Source organism: Leptidea sinapis, chromosome 35 (assembly GCF_905404315.1).
Source record: "Leptidea sinapis chromosome 35, ilLepSina1.1, whole genome shotgun sequence".
In the NCBI taxonomy this organism is placed as follows: Eukaryota; Metazoa; Arthropoda; class Insecta; order Lepidoptera; family Pieridae; genus Leptidea; species Leptidea sinapis.
Genome location: NC_066299.1, coordinates 11,330,146 through 11,357,231, shown reverse-complemented (window position 1 = coordinate 11,357,231; position 27,086 = coordinate 11,330,146). Strand labels below are relative to the sequence as shown.

The window sequence follows — 27,086 nt, the reverse complement described above, 5'->3', positions numbered from 1 at the left end:
AAAATATGAACTATGTATAACCTAATCCTTGGTTACCATTTATGGGTTGCAAGGCAACGATATATTTAATACGATATACGTACTTAAACATACATAAATATATATAAACATCCATGACTCAGAAACAAACATCCACATTCATCATAATATTAATGTTTGCACCTACCGGGATTCGAACCCGGGACCTCTAACTTAGTAGGTAGGGTCGCCTACCACTGGGCTATGTAGGTTGTCAATATCAACTGTAAGAAAAATACTTTGTATGAAATCACAGAATAGGTAAAAGAGACCTATATTATCTGTTCTGTGGTAGGCATATCCTTTGTCAAATTGAGAATAAATACTAAACATATAAGTTATGTCTTACCTAATACTTTGTTACCATTAAACAAGTTTTCAAAGTGAACTGAAGTTTTGTCTTTCAGCTCAAATCTATGTTTCCAATTTTTGATGTTGAAATATTTTACTCCGTTCTTTTGTATGGTTGATACATCAGCATCTACGATTACTGCAAGTTTCTCTAGAAGTAAAAATTATCAAGCATTAAAATATAATTAAAATGAGTATACACTTTGTTTTAGTAATAAAACATGCTGAACTGTTAATTTTAATTTCATAAGATCACGTTCAAGGTAAGTCAGCCGTATAAAATAAAAATAAATATTATAACTTCTGTTTCAACTAACATTTGCCGCAATTTTCAAGGAGCTCTCTACCACGTACTAAAAAGCTGTGGAATGAATTTCCTTGTGCGGTGTTTCCGGGACGATACGACATGGGTACCTCCTAAAAAAAAGGGCGTACAAGCAAGGGTGTTGCAAGAGAATGTGGGTGGCGGTGATCACTTAGCACCAGGAGACCCGTACGCTCGTTTGTCCTACTTTAACATAAAAAAAATTAATTATTGGCTACTAGTACACGTAAGTATCCCCCACCATCATGTTCACGAAACATCCTCTCACAAACAATGAATTCAAGCTCTAAAGGTTGATGCATCCAATATACGATAATTTAAATTTATACAGTTACTTATTTATTTCTTTTTATGAAATAATTTGTAGTCTCATATTGGAAGCAGCACCTTACAAATTAATTTGTTATGTATATTACAGCCAATCTAATTATTGTTATAATAATATTAAAGGTTTAGAGGTTTGCAGAAGAGGTGTATTAAATTAAATCTTTATTAAGTTATTTTATACTATTTAGTTTTGAAGTTGATTTTTTTAAATGAAGTTTTTTAAACATTATAATTGGCACCTAACGGGATTTGCATCATTACTAACAACTAGTCTTTCAGGGTTTCAAAATTTAACTTACTAATTTTGGCATCAAATTGACCATCTCCTTCTATGGGCACGATTATTAATTGTCCTTTCATGTTATAATGTCCAACAGCATTAACGTTGCATAAAAATGTTGCCAAAACTTTGGAGTTCTTCACATTATAACTGTAAAATAAATATTATTGCTGGCAATGTAATAACAATACTTGTATCTCTATAATCTGTTACTATTATCTTGATTATTATTGTTGACGCTTGAGTGTGTGTATTGCAAAATTTATGTTCAGAAATATAATGTATTCTTTTCGTCATAAACTTTGTTCTTTTATTTACGAATTATTTCCAGTCTGATCAAAAAAACTTTCTGGTGTAACGAGATAGCGAGTCACGGTCTGGCAACTCTTAAGATCAGTAGTTTTCCTCCTTTTCCTAGTTCGTCTCCATTTAATTTCGTCGTGATCGGGCCTACCGTTTTATACAACTAATCTGGCCATTAATATTGTTACAGCTTAAAAACTTAAAATATTCAAATTTACGTTTTATTAATTTTAATTTTTTTTTAATAATAACGCGTTTTGTATGTTTGCAACGTTCTTTTTTTTAGTAATTTGAGAGAAAGCGGCCGAAATTTATCAAGAGAAAAGATGCATTTTGAAATGCATCACATAATTAAAAGAATATTTAATATCTCCCGACGAAGGCTCATGACAATTCCGCCTGTGGTTAGGGCGACAAACTGAGGAACTACCTCACAATGGCTGCCGTTTCCAAAATAGCGGCCTTGTGTATCTAGGGTTCAGATACATAAGGCAGCGTTTTAGCGAGGACCTCTTGAGATAATTGTTGAGGCTCTTTGCTATTAAGCCATTTATAGAAATAACTATCGTTATAATTACTGATGAATCAACCTCCCACATGCCAGTAACGTGTGCTAGGTCGGGGTACTTTGACATTTTTCTTATCTCAGCTTTCACGAGATTATCATCAAAAGGCACGGTAATCTCAACAATAACTGTCCAATGCTCTCACCGATCTACCAACACAATATGAGGCATATTCGCAAAAATAGCTGAGTCCGTGATGATAGATCAAGAACAATGTAATGGATAAAGGGTTACTGAAGAGTTAATGATGCCGCCGATGAACTAGCCAGAGGAAGGGAAATAGGACCAGATCCAATTATCCCCCTCCCCTCTGAGTGGCCTGTATCAGTCATAAGACAACATACCAAGGAACTATATAATAAACACTGACGTACTTCCGTGTGTGGGTGCAGATAAAGTAAAATAAGGTCTACCTCAAATAGACTTCTAGTTCTCTCGCATGATGGTGAGACTTACACATCCAAGGTTACATAAAGTAACTCATGTAATAACGGGTCACGGCCATTGTAACAAGCATTTGTTTAATATAGTTAGAATTAGGCGAGGCAGAAGAGACAGCTGTACACATCATTCTGGGGTTTGGGAGTGTGTCCACATACCGGGCCTAACACCTGCGGTCATCGAGGACTCTCCCCGAGGTCATGGGTGACATCAGAGGTTTGATACACTACCTTGAGGAGTTGGTATAGCAGATTTAGCGGCCAACCCCATTTTATTAAGATTATTACTGTTTATAACATTAAAAACTGCTATAATGATGTAAGCAAAAACCTTTATACTGTCGCGCAAAAAAAAAAGACATTCCAAATGTACAACGATCTCAAGGAGTATATTAAACGGTAAACAGAAAACTGGTTTCGTCAGCGATTTTCCTTGTGCGATCATTACAATTAATTATGATTATTATATTGGCCTTCTAACATTTGTTTACATATTAAAATTTCTTATTCTCGCGTACACACATCCTTATCTACACCTAAACATTAACCAATAATATCTACATAATGCCTCACTATACTGAGAATTACAAAAATCTGTTCCTCTAGTCGTCAGTATCCTATACGACATGTTGTTATCAAATATAGTTTTGGAAGTTTGATTTTAGAAAACGACTTAGCCGGGTTAGCACTATTTCCCATCTCTATAAATAACATTCATCATCAGCTGGAAGACTTCCACTGCTGGACAAAAACCTCCCCCAAAGATCTCCACGACAACTGGTCCTGCGCTGCCCTCGTCCAACGTATTCCGGCGATCTTGAGCAGATCGTCGGTCCATCTTGTGGGGGGCCTACCAACACTGCGTCTTCCGGTACGTGATCGCCATTCGGGGACTTTTCTGCCGCACCGGTCATCTGCCCGTCAAACTATGTGCCCGGGCCACTGCCACTTCAGTTTCGTGATCATTTGGACTATGTCGGTGACTTTAGTTCTCCTGTGGATCTCCTCATTTCTGATTCAATCTCGCAGGGAAACTCAGAGCATGGCCCTCTCCCTTGTCCTCTGAGTGACAATGAGCTTTCTCTAAAGGCACATGGTTCGCAACCACGTTTGCGTACCGTAAGTCATCACTGATATCACACACTGGTTGAAAACATTCGTCTTCAGACACTGCGGTATTTGGGATGAGAAGATTTTACGGAGCTTCCCAAACGCTGCCCATCCGAGTTGGATTCGACGAATGGATAAATAACATTACCAATAATATTATATTGAGAGGAAATAAGTATATTCTGTAAGTTTTTACACTTAGATCTTAGTTAGACTTAAAAAATAGCGAGAATACTTGTCTTCTGGAGCACGAAGATGCTATTAATATTAAATGCATTTACCCATAATACTATACCCTAAGACAGAATTGTATGACGGTTAATTGTCTTATCTTTTTAACCGCGCGTGCTTCAGGACTTGAAAACGATATATGAGTTGGACTCACCCATGAAGGGTTCCTTAGCAGCAAGTAACATAAAATAGAAAATGATATTATGATATGATATTGTATCAATAGTTTTGAAACACCTTTTTCGAAATCCGTTGTTTTTTTTGTTAATTTTTTTTATTCTACCGATGTGATGACTGTGACCGCCATGTTCGATTCAAGTACATTCCTTGGATTCGATTTCCTAGGAGCTATTTACTTCGATACTGTTTCCAATATGATCAATAATAAATTCAAATTCAAATATTTTTATTCAAAATAGGATTCACAATCACTTATTGAACGTCAAAATCTACCACCCATTCAAAAGAGACCGCCTCAGACCCGAATAGTAACACTTACTCGAATTTCTTTACTTGACAGTCTTTTAATCCCGTAACTTTTACATTTTCCAGTAACAAGCTTAAGTCTGGAGTACTAGCGTTAATTTTGTTAAGCGTCACGGGATCTAGGGGCGCGATTTGAAATTCTGGTAGTCCAACTGCAAATGTAGCTAGAAATGCTTGAACTGAGTGTATCAGACATTTGCTGTCATTCTCTTTGCATGTAACCAGCGATGAAACTAAAAACCAAAACAAATTTTATTTACTAAATCTATTCAGATTTAGCTATATTTCAGTATTGCGTTGTATTAATGTTGATAAACGGTACTTCCGATAAGAATGACGATTAAAAAGCTTAAGCTTAATTGAATAAACTTTATTAGACTTTGACTAAAAGCAAATTATTTATTTCGATACACCGTCTATTACCGGCAGAGCGCCCATAGCAATAGAGCTCCAAGAGTCGGAGGTCTTAATTGGATTGTTTTTTATGGAATAGGAGGACAAACGAGCGTACGGGTCACCTGGTGTTAAGTGATCACCGCTGCCCACATTCTCTGGTAACACCAAAGGAATCACAAGAGCGTTGCCGGCCTTTAAGGAAGGTGTACGCGATTTTTTTGAAGGTACCCATGTCGTATCGTCCCGGAAGCACCGCACAAGGAAGCTCATTCCACAGCTTAGTAGTACGAGGAAGAAAGCTCCTTGAAAACCGCACTGTGGAGGACCGCCACACATCCAGATGGTGGGGATGATATCCTAATTTGTGGCGTGTCTTGCGAAGGTGGAATTCGGCGGCCGGAATCAGGTTAAACAGCTCTTCGGAACACTCCCCGTGATAAATGCGGTAGAAGACACACAATGAAGCGACGTCTCTACGCAACGCCAAGTGATCCAGCCGTTCACAGAGCACTTGGTCCCCGACAATTCGAGCTGCTCTGCGTTGCACGCGGTCAAATGTATCGAGCAGATACTGGGGTGCGCCAGACCAGAGATGACAGCAATACTCCATGTGTGGCCGGCCCTGCGCTTTGTAGAGCGCTATAATGTGGGCTGGCTTGAAGTATTGCCGTGCTCTATTAATGACGAATTTCCTCCTCTTTAAGAAGGATCTTTTACCTCAAAATTTCTTAAATATTTACAGATTTTGAGTTATTGACGAAAAAAGAAATGCTACATTTTTATCTTAATTTGTTAATAATACTTACATTTTCTAGACGACATTACAAGTCAAATGAGCCAACAGTCATATTTTTCGGAGCTTTATGAAGTATTAAAACGTTTTAGAAATTGTTCACTGGCCTAGTATAGGAAAAACCATAATATACATAACATACCTGAATTGGCATTGGCAGCGTAAAGGGACACCAAAATTAATTTTACCACTAAAACCAACATCTTGAATAGAACTGTTTGCTATTTTCAATATCACCAATATTTAAGATTTTTTTTTTAATATTTCTAGTAATTTACAATTTTACCTGATGACAAATGTTAAGTCTATACCAGACGATGAATCTTTTATGATAAGTGATGACAAAACGAAGCTTTTTGAGTTACTAAATATTATAATAAATAATTATCTATAATTAACAATATTTTGAGTGAAGGACTATCGTAATCGAATCGTTGAATTTTTTTGTTTCTGCCCGGCAAACTATGTACCCTGCCGATCTGGACCAGATCGTCGGTCCATCTTGTGGGGGCCAACTAACACTGAGTCTTCCGGTACGTGGTCGCCATTCGAGGACCTTACTGCCCCACCGGCCATCTGTCCGTCGAACTATATGCCCTGCCCACTGCCACTTCAGTTTTGCAATCATTTGGGCTATGTTAGTGACTTTGGTTCTCCTACGGATCTCCACATTTCTGATTCGATTTCACAGGGAAATTCCGAGCATATAAATTACATAGTCGCAGACTTGCTTACGGCTAACAGCTCTGAACAGAATATGTCCATTCTTCGAGGGTAAGGACGCTCAAATGTCAACAAGAACACCGACTTGCGTATCGGTTTATCGTGTGACGACACGCCACGTCACGATCCACGCTCCCGCAGTTAGCAGACTGCAACCAAACAACAGTAGCGGCAACACACAGCCATAATTGGACATAGTTGCTGAAAAACGTTCCAAGCCACAAACATCACATTTTATGGAATTCATGTTTAAAGTTTAATAAATATCAGTGTATTCCATACATGTGTGTATACTAAGTCATGATGTCATTCAAAGAGTGCTGGTAGGGCTGCCATTATTGTCAGTCCTTTAATATGAATCACGTGGTCAGTTTTGTGTTCTTAACTCAATTTCGACATAATTGTGGTTTGGAACGTTTTTCTGGGAATACGTCCAATTTATAATTATAATTTAATTTCTATTTTAACTTATTGTTACTTAATGATCCTCATTGAACCTGCTATGTAACAAGACTTAGTTGACTAGTATACCAAACAGGTGATAAGTTCGTTTTTATTTTATATTTAAAAAAAAATCCTGCAGCCACCCCCTCATGCGATAATTAGTAATTAAATATCAAATAATATCATTGTTGGTACGCAGATGTGGTCGCTTACTACGGGCCTTATGATTATGAGGCCTTACGCTATGTTTGGAGTTTCCCTGAGAGATCGAATCAGAAATGAGGAGATCCGCAGGAGAACCAAAGTCACCGACATAGTCCAAATGATTGCAAAACTGAAGTGGCAGTGGGCAGGGCACATAGTACGACGGACAGATGGCCTCTGGGGCAGAAAAAATCTCGAATGGCGACCACGTACCGGGAGACGCAGTGTTGGTAAGCCCTTCACAAGATGGACCGTCGGTCTGGTCAAGATCGCCGGAATACGTTGGACTAGGGCAGCGCAGGACCGATCGTCATGGAGATCTTTGGGGGAGGCCTTTGTCCAGAAGTAGACGTCTTCCGGCTGATGAGAATCATCGTCTATTAAGCACTTAAGTTGATTATTTTATGTTCTACTTAAACTGGTTTATTATTTTATATCACTATTTAACATAAATCTACAATTTAACTATAACAGGTTCACTTAAGGTACCTGCGTAAATGAACGTTATTCAAATTTCCATTTTCAAAAGTTGTTATTTATTTCAAAATATGATACTGGTGTACGTAAAAGTTATATATTTGACCATTAACTATCACTTCGGAACTTTGAACTTTAATTTGAATAAGTTGAAACTTAAATTATTATTGCCTTATTGCCTTTCTTTAATTTTAATAATTACAGCTAAAAAAATTTACAATACTTGTACTATCTATGCGCTGTTATGAAATTTAAAATACCTTGAGAAAGTTAAAAGTATATAATAAGTTGTGTTAATTACACAACAAAAATTTTAATAAAATATATAGTTTCCGAGGAAGGTAGTGGTAATCAATCCATACACTCTGTTAATAAATAAAGGTAAAGTAATATTATGCGAGCAACTTATGAAATTATTTTAGTTCGATAACAGAATGTAAGCTTGATCAGATCTCAGGAATCAGCCGTTAAGTGACCAATTTGGCTAATCTAAATAAAAAATCTTATGATGAAATATTAATGAACAACTCTTATAATTATGTTTTATATCAAGGTATGTGCGTCTAGTACATTGATTGGGTCGTTAATGCTTTTTCATTTCTTATACTCGGAAAGTAATGTTGTCTTGATCTGATTATTGGGTGGAAAATGCTCCTTCCCTTCATAGAGAGGGAAAAACTCATACAAATTACTTCCCACCTAAGGGCCGGAATGAACTTTAAAAATAGAACTGCTGTAAAGAGTTTTATGTAAAAAAGAACTAATCAAAAAAAATGCTGCGGCCATGTGACTTTAATAACAGCCAGTGTGAACTTATCGCAAACTTCTTTGAGCGAAATAAACCGCAACAATTACGCGGTAAGTTCCATATTTGAAATTTAAAAAGTCGACTTAAATTAGCGGAATACTAATCTGTGCTTAGATAAACAACTTGTTTTATTTTCCTCATATTCGAAATGAAAATAAGAGTGTTTAACTCGAGTAAAAGTATCAAATCCTACTCAGACTATCACCGACCTCGCTGCGCTCGGGCGTCTAAATACCTCGGGAATTGATTCTTTCGACCCTCGCGTCGCTTAACAATCTACTATTTCATTAACAAATCATGCATTTGTAAATAAAATATCATTTGGAGAAATATTGTAGAGATAATTAAACTGTAATAACTGTAGGTTTTTGTCTATAAGTTTTATTACTATACTTATATATAACGAGCGATTATTAATACGATTTCGGCGAATCCTGGCTTTAACAGCGTTAACAGCCTTTTTAGTTCTCACGCGGCTGCCTTGTTGGTCTTCTACAGAGGATCTATAGAACCTAGCTATCGCAGTGTCTTGAGAATGACCGCCGGCTCTATACCCACTTTGTCAAGGCAATTTTCTGCAATTCTCTTTTCTTCAACACCCAATTCGATAGTTGCGATTTAATTTTGAAACTCGAAAATATATATCAAATGCAGGGTAGCTATCGAAGTTTCTAACATACCTACTCAACAAGCTCCTAATGTCAAAAAAAAATTTAGAGTTTTTAACTTGTAATAATATCTATGGCCAGACAAGTTTAATTAGGAAGCTCATACGAAATCATTTAAAAAAAAAACAAATCGCAACTCACCCGTATCTAATAAACAAAATGGTTTCGATAAAAACTAAATAATCGATTTTAATTTTGTTAGACGTCTTGGATAATATGTGAGTTTTATTTTTAAATCCGACCAAAATCAATATAACACGATTGATTTTCATTTAAATACGAGAGGTTTTTATCATTTTGTAGCAAAAAACTAAGGATAATAGTTATTAGTTAGTTATATTGAAAGATTTATTCGCAACGCAAAAGTTCTATATGATTTATTTTAGTATCTGAGCAAGATATTAAAATGTTGTAGTAATAAAATTATGTATCAAATTAATCTGTACTAATCTATACATGCATATACACAACTCTCTAAATGCATATTAAATATGTACAGTAAAATTTTTAACGTTACTTTTTTTTTTCATTAAAATACGGGACGAGACGAGTAGGACGTTCTTCTGATGGTAATTGATACACCCTGCCCATTACAATGTAGTACCGCTCAGGATTCTTGAAAATCCCAAAAATTCTGACATTCTCCTTGAGACATAAGATGTTAAGTCTCGTTTGCCTAGTAATTTCACTAGCTACGGCGCCCTTCAGACCGAAACACAATAATACATACACATAGTGCTTCACGGCAGAAATAGGCGCCGTTGTGGTACCCATAATCTAGCCGGCATCCTGTGCAAAGGAGCCTCTCACTGGTCTTACTTACACAACTTCGTTACTAATTTATAAATACCCTTTTAGTCAGTACTACTATTTGTTTTTTCCGGATAATATTTTAAAACGGTTTTACTTAATTAATCGGGAATTTCAATGTCAGATTTAATAAGACTTCTTTTATCATAGAAAAATAAATCAGTATTTAAAATCTATCAAATTGTGTAGAAAATCCTGTTTATTTTATACCATTACCGATTTTTTTATGTAAATAAGCGTAAGAAAATAAAATCTTTTCAGTACATATGTCCTTAATTTACATACATATTTTTTATCAGCCTATCGGATCTCACTGTTCGGCAAAGGCCTCCCCTACTTTACTTCATTTATCGCGGTCCTGAGCCAGCTCCGATCTCCCCTATTTCCTTCCTCCTTTCCCCCATATTAGCAATGCCAGTTCCGGATCGCTCGATCGATTGTTATTATTTATAATTTTTTTATAACCTAAAGTTTTGATTTATAACCTAGGTCCTAAAGAATCATTAAGATAAAAATTTAAAGAAATAAACGTTTTGACTGTTGCTCCTCAATACATTTTTGATAATGTTCTGTATGTACATTGAGGAATTTTCTAGAAACTGTGACATTCATAATGTTAACACGAGGAACAAACATAAACTTGTTATGCCTACTACTCGGTTGTGTCGCGTTAGTAAGTCTTTTGTTGGACGATGTATATGCTTCTACAATATAATCCCAGAAAATGTACAAAACAAATGTGTTACGAAATTTAAAAAAATTTTTAAAAAACGTTTGTGTTGGAAAGGTTACTATAGCATAAACTATTTTCTTAATGACACCACGGACTGGGAATAAAGAGAACACCCTCAGGCTCTTTAATTATAAATGTTTATTGTACGTCCATTCCATTCCATCCCATTGTAATCCATATTTTTATATATAAAAAAAAGCCCGCTGAGTTTCTTGCGCCCATTCTTCTCAGATCTGAGGCAGTCTCTTTTAAATTTGAATTTAATGCCATATTAGGTATACTCCCAGAATACTGCGCTTCACATCTGGAGCTTGGATCTCTGATTTTCTGTAAGTGACCATGTCTCTGCATATTATGGTGGTTAGGATGGACAGCATATCGACGGGTTTGCTTTTTAAATTACAGGGGAATATCTCCCTTCATAAACTGCTTCATGGACGGATACGGCGATCGATTTCCTACTCTTGTCTGTTTTCTCTTGGCGTATCGCATAACAAGCCTATCAACCTCGACTTTATGTTTTTTGCTGGTGGTCATGATTTCAACCTCCAGGCTTGACGTACTTGTTATGTCACTAGGAAAGCGTAATTGAATGAGAAGCTTTTCATCGATACGGTTTTTCTAACCTTAACGAAGAGTTCAGTGCTATTTTTATGAGTATATGTTTTTAATCTGGGATATCCGTTCTAGTTCTTCTTTTAACTTCTTTATCGACGCTTCTATATTCTATTATGTATTTCTCCATTTGTTCGCGTTTTGCAATTTAAGGATAGTGAATTTAAAAAAAAATTGTTGCTTCTGTGTATAGGGTTCTTGATTTTACTGCCCACTGTCTTAATACTCTCCTTTACATCATTATACAAAGTTTCGGGATCATCTATATTCACTTTTAAGCTTTCAAAACTATTTCGCAATTTTAATTTAAATTTCTCAATACTAATAAAAAGTTCCTGTTTATTGATATACATCTGATTCTTAAAAAGGTGTTGGTGGCAAATTTTAAGGTCGAAAACTAATTTTGCATTCTGTTTGAACTAAATTTTAACTTGTTGATTACCCCAACGGCTTGGATGATCTGTCTACTAGAACAAAGGTCGGTTTCATTCCTGGTTTTTCCATAGTTCTGTTTCATTCCTGGTTTTTCCATAGGAGAACAACCCCGTCCATCTGCGTTTCTTCGGAAAGTAACTGTTGCTTATCATCAGCTCCTTGCCGAAGGGAAACTGGATAAGGTGAGTGCCTCGGTCGTTTCTCTCATCGATACAATGGAGTCTGATCGCCTCGTCTTTATCTAATGCCCCAGGAAAACCCACTTTAGCGTTGTAACTGGTAGCTAAATTAAGGGTATCGTAAAAATTTTCTACTTCCTCCTTGAAATGTGAAAACATTACAAGGTTGCAGCGTATGCTTGAATGATGGTTAAAGATTTACATTTAAAGATTTCATTACGTAATACCCTTCATAAACAATTCATTGATACTTTACGTACCGTACGTATTTCGATGAAATAAAAATCATTTGCTATTAAATTTCGTCATTTATTTCATACTATTATTCCAGTACAAGATCATGAAGAGGGACAGACTGGAAGAATTTTTGCACATCTCCAACAATTCGAGAAACTACAGCTTTTACTACAGGTGGACCAACTTCTAGAAACATTTCATTGCCACTATTTTTGATAACTGGTTCAACTGCATTCACTGTAAATAAAAAGTTTTACCATAAGATATAATTTTCTGTCCCTCGTTGCAAATTATATTAATTATAATATAAATTGCTTATTGCTAATTTCCAAATTTTATGTAAACTGATAGTGATATATGATGAGATCTATTAATCTTTCAAGTGGCTCTCAAGCGATTTTGTAAGTTTCTATATTTTTTATGTATAAATATATATTTCATTATAAAAGGCATAAAAGGAATTTTATCAAAATCCTTTAGAATTATTTTTGATGTCATTTCTAATATACTAAATACTATTACCGCTTCGGAAACAAACAGCGCTCTAAAAAATAAGAAAGAAGAATAATTTACCTAATTCCTTGTTCCCGTTAAATAAATTCTCAAAATGTATGCTCGACTTATCCTTGAGTTCGAAGTTGTGATCCCAGCTTTTGATCTTCCAGTATCTTGTACCTTTCTTCTCTACCACTGTCATATTCAGATTGACATTGACTAAGATTTTCCCTGCAGACACATAAATTATAATTATTAATAGGTTAGTGTAACTTTCTCCTTAGGAGTTATTTTGTACCACATTATCTTTCGAACTCCTAAGTGAACTTCAATCTAGCCTTCATAACATTTATTTGACAATGTCGAAACAAGTTCTGGTTTTGGTCGTCTCAATCAAAGTGGGAAGTATCCTGGAGTAATAACGACGGTATTACGAACGATCTATTTGGGGCAATACCCCAACTTAATTGACATCTTGCTCCGGTATACTGGGCTCTACTGGGATAGACCTCTTATATGAATATGGTAACGTTAGTGACATGACCATTTGAAATGACAATTTTATTTAAAAAAATATTGAAATGGGTGTTATTTTGCGCAAATCCAAATGTTATGAATCTCTCGTTCCAGAGTTTTTTGAGTCAACATCTCCTACGGATGCCTCATGTACCTAGAGGCGAAGCACGTGTTCAATTGGTTGAAATAGAGTTTTACGTTGACGATTAAGCTAGTCGTTCAGTCCAATGTTCAGCGTTGGCAGATTCTTCAGTGGAGGACGCTTATGATCCCTAGCTCTGGGTCGTGCTGTTGGGTTTTAGGTGCATTGTGTATGTAGACTTACAAGTTTCAGCGGAATTAATAATTCTGGTAACTCATAACAATTTGATGATTTCTTTTCCCATTATAACTATTTTGTTGTATTTCTTGTAGTAATACTACCCAAAGTAATATCCATAAGCTCAAATATTTTTTTTTCAAATTTTAGATTAAATTATCACTCACTCAATAGTCAACCAGGGCCTGGATATTTTAGAGGCTTACAATAAACTTTAGAATTGTATATAATTGGCCCACAAAAAATTGCAATGTTTTAAGTACATTAATATTTGAATTGTTAATAAATTACTTATATTTTTTTAAAGGTTCCGATACCGTTCCGTTACCTCAAAAAGATAAAAAAACGTAACCCTTATAGTATCGCTTTCTTGTCCGTCCGTCTGTGTATCTGTCAAGACCCATTATCTCAGTACACGTGGAGGTATTGAGTTAAAATTGAAACGACATATTCAAGTCTACAGTTTGTTAAAGCTGTGAAAAAAAACAAACTTCTAAGTAAAAAAAGACACGGCCGCTTATGCCACAAAAAGCGTATATTTCACAACTGTCAAGGGAATCTAAATTTATGAAATTCGTAAAGTAATTCGCATTCGTCCGGTTTTTATATATATTAGACTTTATATATATAAAAACATACAACTTATCAATAATTATGACATGTAATAATAAAAATGAGATTGATATTTATGAAAGTGAAATTAATAATGAAATTAATACAGTGGTAAATTGGCTAGAGGATAATAATCTTCAAGTTAATATTAAAAAAACCTCATTTATGCAATTTAGTTTAAGTAACCGCTCTAATAACTATAGCCTTAAGATAAATTATACAAATACCCAAATAGAAGAAGCTCTGCATGTTAAATTTTTAGGAGTACTTCTAGATAAAAATCTAAAATGGAAAGAGCATGTAGACATGGTATGCCAAAAAATTGATAGATATGTTTATGTGTTATATAGATTGCGTAAAACTGCTTTACCAAGTACAGTCCTGGCAGCTTATCATGGTTATGTCGCATCAGTACTTCGATATGGACTCATCTTGTGGGGAAACTCTAGCGAGGCTAATAGAGCTTTCATAGCCCAAAAGAGATGCTTAAGAGCTATGACAGGAGCTTTTTACTTAGATTCGTGTGAACCACTGTTTTACCACCACCAAAGAATTACGTATTCTTCCGTTTCCCTGTATGTATATATACGAAATATGTATCTTTGTCAAACAACATGACCATTTATTTACAAAAGCAAGAGATATTTATCCGAGAAATACAAGAAACGGTGACAGACTGGTGATTGCACACAAATATCATAATGCATCCTACGGAAAATGTAGCTATTTCATGTGTATAAATATATTTAATAAACTCCCTCCAAGCTTACGCGTATTACCCGTCCAACGATTTAAAAAGGATCTTTTTACATGGCTTATCGATAAATGTTTTTATTCCATAAATGAAATGTTGACTTAAATTAAATTGACTTTAAAATATATATTAATTCTAGTCTTTAAATAATGACATTTAAAAGTAATAATTATAATTTAAATTAACCTAAGTACTTAAAATATAGAGTTTGTTAATCAATTATAATAATAACTAGAATTTTGTTAATAATAATTTTGCATGCCAGAAATGGCCGATAACATTGATACATTAAAACTATTTACACCCATTGTTACATGTTTTCTAGCAAAATAAAGAATTTATTTTATTTTTTTTTGTTACATAAACTTGATGATGATAATATAAGACTTGATGACAGAAATATTGCTTCTTACTTCTGATCATGTACGGACTAATAGGGACTGTAGGTAGCATCATGTTTAACTCTCAGATCTTTCACTGTATCTCACACATTCGCCAAAAATATGTCCTGAGAATTATAATGCTTACTTAAGTTGACGTCGATTCTGCCGCTTCCTTCCAATGGTACAAATACAACCTGGCCCTTCATCTCATAATGTCCAACGCCATTTACGTCACAAATCAGTGTGGTCATGATTTTTGTATTCTCCGAATCACGTCTGAAATTTAATGTAATGTAGGTAGATTTATATTTAGGTCTTAGGTCTTATATAGGTACAGTCAAGCACAATACAAGTAACTCGATGTAGTTAGAGGCAAAACAACGTTTGCTGGGTCAGTTAGTATGAGAATTTAATTGCATTCGTTTGTATTAGATATGACCTATTTTATAGTTTGTTACTTTATGCCACACACTCGAAGTGTGGCGTGGAACGTAGCGAGGATTGGAGGTAGAGCCGTGGTGTGGCAACATTACTCGTCGCGTCGGATATTCTGGTCCTCGTCGTAACCACTGCTCACTATTCTGTCGGTTATTTGAGCGCGAGTGTAAGAAATAAGTGCGAAGCGTTGCAATTAATTGCGCGAGTAGAACAGTGTGTGGGCAGACACGGCGACACAGCAACGAGCAGCGCAAGGAGCATAGTGTGACGGGTCCATTATATCCATATCATTAATCTTTAACAAAAATCAAACAATATAAAATGAAACTTTAACCTAAAATATGGTTAAAGTTAACGCCACATTAACCTAAATTATTTTATATAGAGTGTTTATAGTAATAACTGTATTATATTTCATGGTAAAACATTTAATACTATTCTGTCAAAATGTACGCGTACGTACGTAAATAACGTTACAAATGATATTCATCTTGCAACTCTAAACTCTGATTTTGACATCATATTATGTTATACTGAATCCTACCTCAACAATGGTGTTTCAAATAATGAGTTCATTGACAATAGTTTTAACGTATTTCGTTGCGATGCTGACACCACCACAACAACTAAACTAGTAGGAGGCTCCGTTGCACAGGACGCCGGCTAGTTTATGGGTACCACAACGGCGCCTATTTCTGCCGTGAAGCAGTAATGTGTAAACATTACTGTGATAGTGTCCGAAGGGCGCCATAGCTCGGGAAATTACTGGGCAATTAAGACTTATCATCGTATTTCTCAAGGTGACGAGCGCAGTTGTAGTGCCGCTGCAAGTGCAAGAATCTTGAGCGGCACTGCATTGTAATGGGCAAGGCGTATGAACTACCATCAACTGAACGTCCTACTCGTCTCTTCCCTTATTTTCATAAAATAAAAATTAAATAAAAATATCACTTAATATATTTCACTCACTCTAGTCGTAACACACGGCAATCCTTTAACCCTGTGGCCTTTACGTTCGTTAATGTCAACTTCAAGTTCGGATTATCGGCCACTATTTTGTCAAACGTAATAGGGTCTAAGGTTTCTACATTGAATTGCTGCAATCCAAGTGCAAACTTCGGTAAAATTGCTTGAGCAGACTCCTTCATACATTCGCTGTCACTGGCACGGCATTTTGTAACAACTGATGATCTGTCTATAGAAAAAAGAAACATGTTATTCTTCAATGTTTTTATTTGTCGGATCTCCATACCTGTCGTCAAGTTTATACCATTCCCCTTTCATAAAGATTCTATACAAATTTATTTCCCGCTCAATAATATTAAATTGTAATTTCTATCCTCCATACTTTCTAAGCTTCTATTAGGCACACCCACTATTTATATATATTATATATACCCACGTTATTCCCACTTCACACGTTTCTCCCTTAAATTTAGATTAGATATTATTTAAATATTTGTAAAAAAAAAAAAAAAATTATGGGTGTTTATTACTAACTGTACTAACTCTTGTTGCCTATTCTTCAGTTCACAAAAAAAACCACAGCTATATCAACCGATCATTTCCTTTTAATCAGCTCTTTATATACTTCAACCAGCTAAATTAAAATAAAAAATCTCTCCACATTGACGTTGGCCGAATCGACGACATTCTGTCGACGGAGCCATTTAATATAAAAATGGTTCGGGACCGAGCCAACGGCCTTGAACAATGGAGCACAGCTAAGATACATCTCCCGTATGAAATTGCCATAGTGCTATTTCGGAATTAGAAGCATTTTTAATTAATTACAAACATTATACAATATTCTTTGCAATAATGTCATGTAAAATAGTATTGGTGTACAATTAATAAATTTTCATAGAATTTTTATAAAAAAAATCATTTTATTGCAGGTCAGGGACACATATAAAACATGTTGACATATTTATAAGTAGGTAGTTAGATATATTTAAAATTGAAATATGTATAAAGACAATTAATTAATATAATCTTTTTTCTAGATTCAATGATTAGCATGGCTGCAGCCGTAAAAGTTAGGGGTATTTTGGTGATTTTTTTTTCGCACTGTTTATAAAAAATAGAAATGTCATTAAAAATGAATTTTCTTCTCATATTCTGTAGATATATAATTGTTTTTTTGTTAAAATATAAGCTTTATATAAACCGTCAAGAAATGGTTTCAACTATGCGCTATTATGGCGATTTCTTGGGATAGCATAGCCATAAGTTCACATTCAAGCAGAAATTTGGATGATAAATATTTTAAAATTATAGGTATTCAAAATTTCTAGAATGTAATCTGTTCTCAGTAGGTAAAATAGACAATTTTTGTAATTGTTATCGTTTTATAGGTGCTTTTAGTGTCGTCATTTATTATTTATCAAGAAAACTTTTGTGCAATGAAAGTGAATAGGTTTGAAATGAAATATAAACGTATTTCCGAAAGATCATTATATTTATCAACTATTTTCCCTTAGTTAAAGTAAGGACTATTAGAATTTGTATAATTTTTTCTTATATAGCTTTTAAAATTAATGTTAATAATATTATAATTGTATATATTATTTATAATTGGAGCTGCAGTTATTATTACAATACAACGTATATAAAAATTAACACCCAGCTAAACATACAAACAATAATATTTTAAGTATAAAAGTATTAGGTTTGCAGAAGAGGTGTTTTAAATTTCATCTTTAATAAGTTATTTTATACTTTTAAGCTTTTGAAGTCGGTTTTATTTAATTTAAGAAAACTTTTACCAAGTCAGCTTGTTTATGTTCGTTTATTTTTTGATAAATTTAAATTTCATTACTATGTCATTTCTGTTGTGTCCACTTCTTTTTCTTACTATACTTATACTTACTTACTGTTCGTTGTTGGTTTGTTGAATGTTGTATACAATTTTAATTGGATCTCAGGATCACACAAAGTATCTTGTGCTAGCCATTAGATGATAGTTTGATACTATTCTCTGTTATTGTATTAAAAATAGATAAATACAAAAATAAAATGATTTGAGAATATAAGTATGATAAATCTTTTGCAGATGCTGTCAAATCCATAGCAAGCTTGCAGTTGGCTGGACACTATAAAAGAAGGTGCTGTAGCAAGAATATTTCAGAATGGCAACTTTGGCAAAAAGAAGACCAAAAATCCACTGGAAAGAAACCAGGAATCCGTGGCACCCTCTGGATGGCTCACTAGAAAAGCCCGTGCAGACCCTACGAATATTTATCTAACTGTAAAATATACTAATAATATGGAAATTTTAAAAGTTTATACGAGTTATTTTTATTTATAGATTATCCATAAATATAATTCATGGTCTAAACTAAATTAAGTTTGAATTGAAATGTTTCTGTGTGTAATTAAACTATGATTAGTTTAATTGTAAAAGCCACTCTCGTACAGTAGATCTACCTTATAAGAAGAGACGTTCGCATTTTTATTATATACTTGGTTATATTGTATTGAAAGTCCTAGATAGTTACAATGATTTCAACTCAGGATAAGATACAATTTCGGAACAAAGTATAAATTTTGAAATCAACGAAAAGTTTTCTTTAAGGCGACAGGGCTTTCTGTGCTGTTTTATTACTAATCAGTGTAAAAATATTTGTTGAACGGCAAGGACTATAGTTTCTTTGTAAAGCCTAATATGTAAAGTGTACATGATTGGTTTATTTGCTATTATTGGAGTTTACTCTTTAAGAATCGATTTTTATATAAGGCGCCCGGTATGAAAAAATATGGATAGTAAAATCTACTCATCAAATCTCATAGTAACGTTTTTGGTGCGCATCATTTCTCGTGCACCTTTCACTGTCTTATTGTATGTATTTTGAAGCTTTATTATATTATTGAAATTGATTTATTATTATACTTTCATAAATTTAAGTAAAAATTCTATAAATTATGGAAGAATTTTATTTTATTTATTCGGGTCAACAAACAGTAGCACGCAGTGCTTAGAAAAAAATCAGTAATAATATAATACAGTAATACTATACATGCTACCCACTACGTCAACCACATAATTATTAATTAATGCTTAATTACAAAAGTTACATGTATGAATATAAGTGTAGATATAAAAAATATATTCGTTTAGTTTTATTCTTATTATTCTACAGGTTTAGTCTAATATAGTAATATTCTTCTTAAGATAACCCATGACCAGCTTTTTAAAAGAGCCCACACGAGTGGAAAAAATATCAATATTGCCAAAGCACGCATTATATGAGTGTGTCATTCTCCATAGTGGTGAGCGTTCGCCAAAATTTGTACGACATTTTATAGTAGCAAAAAGTTTATGCGTTTGATTATTGCGTACATGACTTCTAACTGGTATTTTGTAACAGAGTTTACGAGTTAAAGGAATACAGTCGTATTTATTATGACACAGATCAAATAAGAGCATGGCTTCAAGTTGTTTGCGCCTTGACTGCAAGTCAAGTATACTATATTTTTCACGAAGCTGGTCATAAGGAAGGTAGCTTCCCGTACATTTATAGTGCATCGTCCGTAAAAAATTTTTCTGTACAGTTTCTATTCTCTTAACATATTTATTATAATGGGGATTCCAGATACAAACAGCATATTCGAGTTGTGAGCGAACCAGCGATTTATAAAAATTTAGATATGTAGCAACTCTATTGAAATTAATACCGGTCCGCATTATAAATCCATACATTTTAAAAGCTTTATTTACAATGTTTTGTGTATGCGTGTCTAAATGTAACTTACTATCCAATGTTATTCCTATATCTTTAATATTACTAACCTTGTCTAGACTCTCTCCATAAAGCGAATATGTGCAGTTGCTAGCGGATCTCTTTTTAATAAAAGTGATATGCTTACATTTACTTAAGCTTAGATTAAGTTTATTTTCTGTACAATATTTAGTAAATCTATTTAAATCATCCTGAAGATGGTAATGATTATCTTGTAATTCAATTGTTTTAAATATTTTAAGATCATCTGCTTATAGTAGAAAATTACTATGTTTAAAGCATGTATGAATATCGTTGTTGAATATAATAAATAAAAGAGGTCCAAGAATTGACCCTTGTGGAACTCCAGAAGTAATCATTACCATTTTCGATTCATGGCCACTGATGATAACTCTTTGAGTGCGATTTGAGATGTATGATTTAAACCATCGCCAAAGATCACCACGTATGCCGTTATATGCTAATTTTTCTAATAAGCGTCTATGGTCTGTATAAATGCAGTCTGTTTGTCTATAGTTATCTAAATCTATACTAATATTATAAAGCTGCAGTGTTTGTTTGTTTGTTTGTTTGTTTGTTTGAACGCGCTAATCTCTGGTACTACTGGTCCGATTTGAATGATTCTTTCAGTGTTGGGTAGTCCATTTATCGAGGAAGGCTATATTCTATGTTTATTATTTATTATTTTTTTTTCAAAATTAGGGATCCGTAATAAAATTGCTATTTTGTAACACAAGGTGTAAAATCGAAAACCTATTTTTGCGTGCGCTGCAAAAACTATTGACAATAGAACAAAATGATGTACAGGCTATAATATAGGCAATATTTTATTACTTATAAAACTATCGCGTGAATTATACTTTATATGGCAAAACAACGTTTGCCGGGTCAGCTAGTCTTCAAATAAGTGTGAAGCAAAAACAAATTAGTTACTGTTGAGCGTTTCTGCACGAATCCATGTTGTTGTGGAGTTATAATCCTATGTATCAGTGGATAAATGGAATCGTGTACAAGCCGCTCAAAGAGTTTGGAAAGTACAGGCAAGATAGAGATTGGTCGGTAATTTTCTACGTTTGTTTTTGGATCCTCCTTTAGGTACAGGCACTATGCGAGCCATTTTCCATTTCTCTGGAAATATGCCACATACTGAATAAAATATGCAGTGGTTTGTAAATGGTAGTAGAAGTGGCTTTGAAAAATATTGGAGGTATATCATCCAAACCAGAACCCTTCATTACATCCAACTTGTTTAGAGCCTTAATTACATTTTCAGTCGTGATAACAGTTTGACTGATATGTCACACACTATTTCATCCTTACCAGTGCATTCAATATGATCTATGTCAAAGTCATTGGTAAGAGTAGATGGTACAAAAACCGAGTAAAAAAAGTCAGAAAATAAATTACATGCATCGATCGGAGTATTAGCTGTATTATTTTTGTAAAATACATTATAAGGAATGCGGGAATTGTTTTTTATATTAGAGATGTATGTCCAAAAATATTGTGCATTAAAGTCAATGCACAATATTATATATATATAATATACTATCTTCTACTATGTTCATATATTCACTGTAACGACGTTTCGATTCCTTTTTAAAACTACGTCTGAGTATACAGAATATCTCATAGATCATCATCATCTGACGTATTATTAAATTTTTTCCACTTTATCTAAGCCCTTTTTTTATCTTTAAATATATGGATTAAGGATGAATTAAACCAAACTGGGAAGCTCTTTGCCTTTATAGTTTTAGATGGGATATACTTACGTATGAATCCATAGATTATATCATAGAATAAACCGACAGCTTGATCAGCAGATTTGTCTTGAAAATATCTTTCCCAGTTGGTGTTAAGTATCTCTTCATTAATAATTGAATACTCAGCTTGTTTAAAACAGTAGTGTGTCTGTGTAGTTAAAGGGATATGTGGACTATTAGCAAAGGGCAATAGTGCATAGATAGGTGCATGATGATGGATGATGACCATCAGGTGGCACCAAGGCAGTAAGTGCATTTAATAAAATACAATAATTGTTACTGGATAGGAATAGATCTAAAATATGATTATTATAATTTTCAAAACAATTATATTGTGATAGATTCAAGGTATACATAAATTGACAAAAATATTGACTCGTTAAATAATTACTATTACTTAATTGTGGTTCCATATGCGCGCCGTGTCGCAACCAATTTATTGTCGGTATGTTATAGTCGCCAACAAGGTGTACATTATCGCTAAGTTACAAGATTATTGTAGGTAATTAAAATAAGATAGGTATATATCATGGGTCTGATTCGACGAAATATATGCTACACCAAATATGTGACGGCCAGCTGTAGTGCGTAACTCAACTAGTACGTAATCAATAATTGGTGGCATGACAAAAGTGACATGTATTCTATGTATTCTACATTATATTGTAAGCTGAAAAATAAGAAAATAAACATGTTTTTACTAACATTATCATACAAAAAACGCAATACCAGTAGTAAAATATAAACACAGTGAGATAAATGTAACATGTACAAGTAATATGGTTTATTTTAAAGAGAATGAGATGAGAATACAATATATTAGCCGAAAAATAAGAAAATAAACATGTTTTTAGTACAAAAAAGGCAATACAAAATAGAAACACAGTGAGATAAATGTAACATATACAAGAATGTGGTTGTAAATAATAGTGCCGGAAAATCTGATAAGCACGTAGGTACTATGTAAGTTACAATTGATACATTACAAAACTATGACATGTATTGTATATAAAATAAACACGTGTGCTTTGTATTTATTAAATATTGAATTATTCAACATAGTTCATACTAATTTATATGAGCTGTGCACATGATTAAATGTTTAATTTAACATGGAGATTATAAATAGCGCATTTCACGCCACAAAGACAATTTTTAACCTAACCTATTTTTTTTTTAATATCTATAATTTTTTTAAAGTTATTATGATTTATTTTCTATTAACTAATTTTGTAGTTTTAGTTACGATAGTTAATGATTCGATAATATAATTATAATGATTAATCATCTAAGATCTACTTAAATGTAAAATATTTGATATATATCGAATAGTCGTAAAAAATGAAAATAAATTAAAAATATATATATTCTTTAAGAATTTTCACTAATGCGTTTATTTACCCTTACATATGATGTCGTTTTTTTTTAATTAATACGCTTTTATTAGCTTCTGCTGTATGTCTGTTTCAGAGGCGTGCATTCAATAAAGGCAAATAGGCAGATACAAATTAATATTACTTGAGATATCTGTGATGATGAAAATTTTGTTCGATTGCTATTACTTTACAATACCTTCAAGTAACAACACGAAGAACACCGCAAAACAGGGGTAAGCTAATTAATATCATTATTACCTACTAAATATTACCTACTTATAATATGTAGAAAAATATATAAGTTTTGAATGATAAGCAGACCGATTGTACTGTGTAATTTGTATTTTGAGTTTATAAGTTTGAAAATTATATGGATTGAGATTAAAGTTGTTTTTGAACAAATGTTTCAAATACATATTATTACAATAATTAGAGTTCACATTGGATCATGGATGAGAGACATCTACTGCCTCTACTGGTGACTTAAGAAATATGAAAGTACACAATACAATATCACGTCATTATAATATTATTAGTGATCGTGAAATCGATGTTAAATTTATGCAACATCATAAATGCATGGAAAATCTACACAGTGATTAAAATTTGTGTCTTTACCACAAGAGGGCTGTAAAAATGAAAATATATCATAGGTAATTTTAATAACAAAATCATTAAAAAAACTACGCCTAGGTACTTATTATGGAGTTACATAGCACGCCTAGGTACTTATATAGGAAAACTAATTAACATATTCTGAAGCTTAAAAAAAGCGGACTCTATGTCATTTTTGAAAGGTTTAATTTAAATCATATCAATATAAAATTATTTTGTAGAAAATATACGATGAATTAGTTAATTAAATTAAAATTGTGCTGTGCAATACCTATTTTTTAACTACATAATTTCATATTATTAGGTACTTGTACCTACCTAGAGTGATAAAAACTTAAATATTAGGTTGACCAATTAATGGCCCCGAAACTATACGCGTAACACAAATAACTTCAATATTTTGACCTCAAAACCTAGTGCTGTCAAACTAAGCCCAACTGCAACTAGTTTGATCTTCATGCCTACTTTGCTGGACCACGCAACAACAACCAATGCACGCCCCTGGTCTGTTTGTAACAGACTCCATTGGACTTGAGTTTGTTTAGTACCTGTTCAAAGACAATCGTTCTTGAGGAGTAAACTCCAGTCGTGCGTCGGAGCCGACACACACACTTTTTTTTAAGAGCATGCGTTGAACTCTTTCAAGTCGTATTAAATGGGTTTTATTTGCTCCTCACTAGGATTTTACACAATACCTCAAAATAGAACCGACTAAGGCATTGTAAATTTTCAAACAAAAATCTAGATCACTTAGGTGCATTTTTTTTTGAAAACTCCGTGAAAGTGTTTTAATATGGTTATCCTATCTTAGATAACTGTCTATGACAACCCCGCGATATTTAATTTGATGGACACGTTCAAGTTTTATCCAACTGCTTTCTAAAGATGAGCAACTTAATTGAAAAGTTTTAATTTAGTTGTGATTCGACACTTGTAGAGAATTTTACTAATGTTTTTCTTTAATTCAAAGTTAGAAGTACTTTTTTCGAGCCATAGAGTGACATTTTTAAATTCTAATTATGCGAGTTTGGACACCATCACAACTTCTACTTTTGAAGAGAAGAAGTATTATCGGCATCTGTCGTACGCAAAGGTAATAATTATATATTAAAAATAAGGTTGGACCTAAAATACTGCCTTGCGGTACGCCAATTTCTAATTGTTTTATTGTTATTATATATGTAATATAACACAAGTTGTTAAGACATACGTATAAAAACTCATTGTTATAATTATATTTAAATAAAATTAACTTATATTTCATCCTCTAAAAAATCTTTTAAAATAGTTTAAATTCATACCTGTATCGGCGTTAGCAACGCAACAGAAGACTAAAACAAATTTGATGATTAACAATGCGGACATGTTGCTGAATCAATTTCGGATGCAAACTGTGCAAATTTCGAATGCTGCACCTTTAAATATGGATCCCATTTGTGATTTTATCACAGTACCTAAAATTAGATATGAATAAATTACCGCAGTTTTCAAACAAAAAGGTATAAGAAAACTTGTTAAGTATTACCAGATTATGTTTTAAACATAAGTCTTATTTTTTGAAAACTAGAGGTCAAATTGTTGTCCATTTAATAATAAGGACGCAAGTATAGACTTATTAACCTTTTTTGGATGCATCAATCTAATACGGATAAAGTTTACCAAGGAGTAAAGATATTTTAGACCGTATCACCAAGAACGTATCTATCGGCACGTGGTATTATGAGAGGAGGTATTTTCCAAGCCACGATGATGTAATATATCAAAAGCAACATTAAAGACTGTTTAAACTTTTCTACTTTCGTTTTCCCCTCAATTATTTTTAATGGAAGAGGATGATAATCGAGCTCACGGGTCGCCTGATGTTAAGTGATCATCGCAATCCACATTTTTTTGCAACAATCGAGGAATCACAGGAGTATTGCCGGCATTTCAAAAATATCCAGATTTCTAGTAACTTAAATTAATTTTCACGTTTACTTTTATTTGTACTTATTATAAAACACCTACTTTAAATGATTATAAGTGTGCATATTAGAATTATAAATAATGTTAGTTTACATTAGGAAATGTATTAATATGTATTCTGTTGAAGTGCATAATAAAAATAAATAAATAATTAATAAGTAATTTGTAGCGTGGCTTACAAAGGTGGATTCGGCGGCAGAAATCACGTGAAACAGCTCTTTGGAACACTACCCGTGAAAATTGCGATAGTAGACACAATGAAGCGACGTCTCTACGCAACGCCAGGTGATTTAGTCGTTCACAGAGCATTGGATGAATATAATATAAAATAGTATGAATCTCTCCTCATGCATCATTTAGCAATATTTTAGTATATTATAGTTAAATTTAAATAACAAATATAATAAAAATTTAATTATATAATGTAATAGTTGCTATTTCTATATCAAAGCTGTAGTACTTATTATTTTTATTGTGGTATCCTTTTTAATGTGCGAAACTTCATGATACAGGTTTTATACAGGTTTGGTACCTAACCCCAAAAACAACGATCATTTGATGTTGTTTTGCATAAATTACAAATCCTGATTTAATTTATTTGTAGAAAAAGTATGTCGTTTCAATCTTTTTGTAATCAAACTTATGAATGATAAACAATGACGTTCTATAATGTATAGAACTTCATTAGCGTTAAATAATAATATTATATGTCAACAATTATAAAATTTGTTTTAGATAAATTACTTTAATAATTTCATTCACCCTTTTAAAAACATATAGGAATGTTAAAATTATAGGCAGGCAACCTACATTTTAACATAGAGACCTTTAATTAGAACAGATGCCAAGAAACTCATTGACACTGTATTAAATTTTAGGTTTCAAATAAAGGTTAAGTTTTAATACAATTGACGCAAAAATACGACAGAAATAACAAATGAAACTATGAAAATGCTTTTTTGTAGTGAAAAATTGAAATTAGTTTTTTTTTTAATTTATTATATTTTTGTAAAATTAGTTACCATTATTATCTATACATTGATGCCATCGAATAGGAAGGTTTTTATTTTGATTTTGAAGGTATGCATTTAGGCCTTTGCGATAGAACTATGGTGATCTAGATTCGATATACTGTGGGAAAGATTT

At 33.2% G+C, this 27,086-nt stretch overlaps 1 protein-coding gene and 1 long non-coding RNA gene across 2 annotated transcripts; both read right to left on the bottom strand.

The window, feature by feature from the left end:
• Nucleotides 1-1,344: 1,344 nt before the first annotated feature.
• LOC126975423 (uncharacterized) lies at nt 1,345-7,530 on the bottom strand. The gene is made up of 3 exons (XR_007731718.1): nt 5,769-7,530; nt 4,451-4,670; nt 1,345-1,451 (listed from the first exon to the last, which is right to left on the bottom strand). It is a non-coding gene; the product is annotated as an uncharacterized LOC126975423 (long non-coding RNA).
• A 4,480-nt stretch (nt 7,531-12,010) lies between these two features.
• Nucleotides 12,011-25,429, bottom strand: LOC126975254 (protein takeout-like). Its single transcript, XM_050823059.1, has 5 exons — nt 25,277-25,429; nt 16,446-16,671; nt 15,184-15,314; nt 12,533-12,685; nt 12,011-12,196 (listed from the first exon to the last, which is right to left on the bottom strand). Exons 1-5 carry the CDS (start codon nt 25,338-25,340, stop codon nt 12,045-12,047), a joined length of 726 nt encoding a protein of 241 aa, XP_050679016.1. The 5' UTR covers nt 25,341-25,429; the 3' UTR covers nt 12,011-12,044.
• Nucleotides 25,430-27,086: the final 1,657 nt, after the last annotated feature.

Coding starts and splice junctions, on each gene's coding strand:
- LOC126975254 (XM_050823059.1), bottom strand. CDS start 25,340: ATGTCCGCATTGTTAATCATCAAATTTGTTTTAGTCTTCTGTTGCGTT. Junction 16,672..25,276: donor CGTTGCTAACGCCGATACAG/GTATGAATTTAA, acceptor TTTTTTCTATAG/ACAGATCATCAGTTGTTACA. Junction 15,315..16,445: donor TGCCGTGTGTTACGACTAGA/GTGAGTGAAATA, acceptor ATTAAATTTCAG/ACGTGATTCGGAGAATACAA.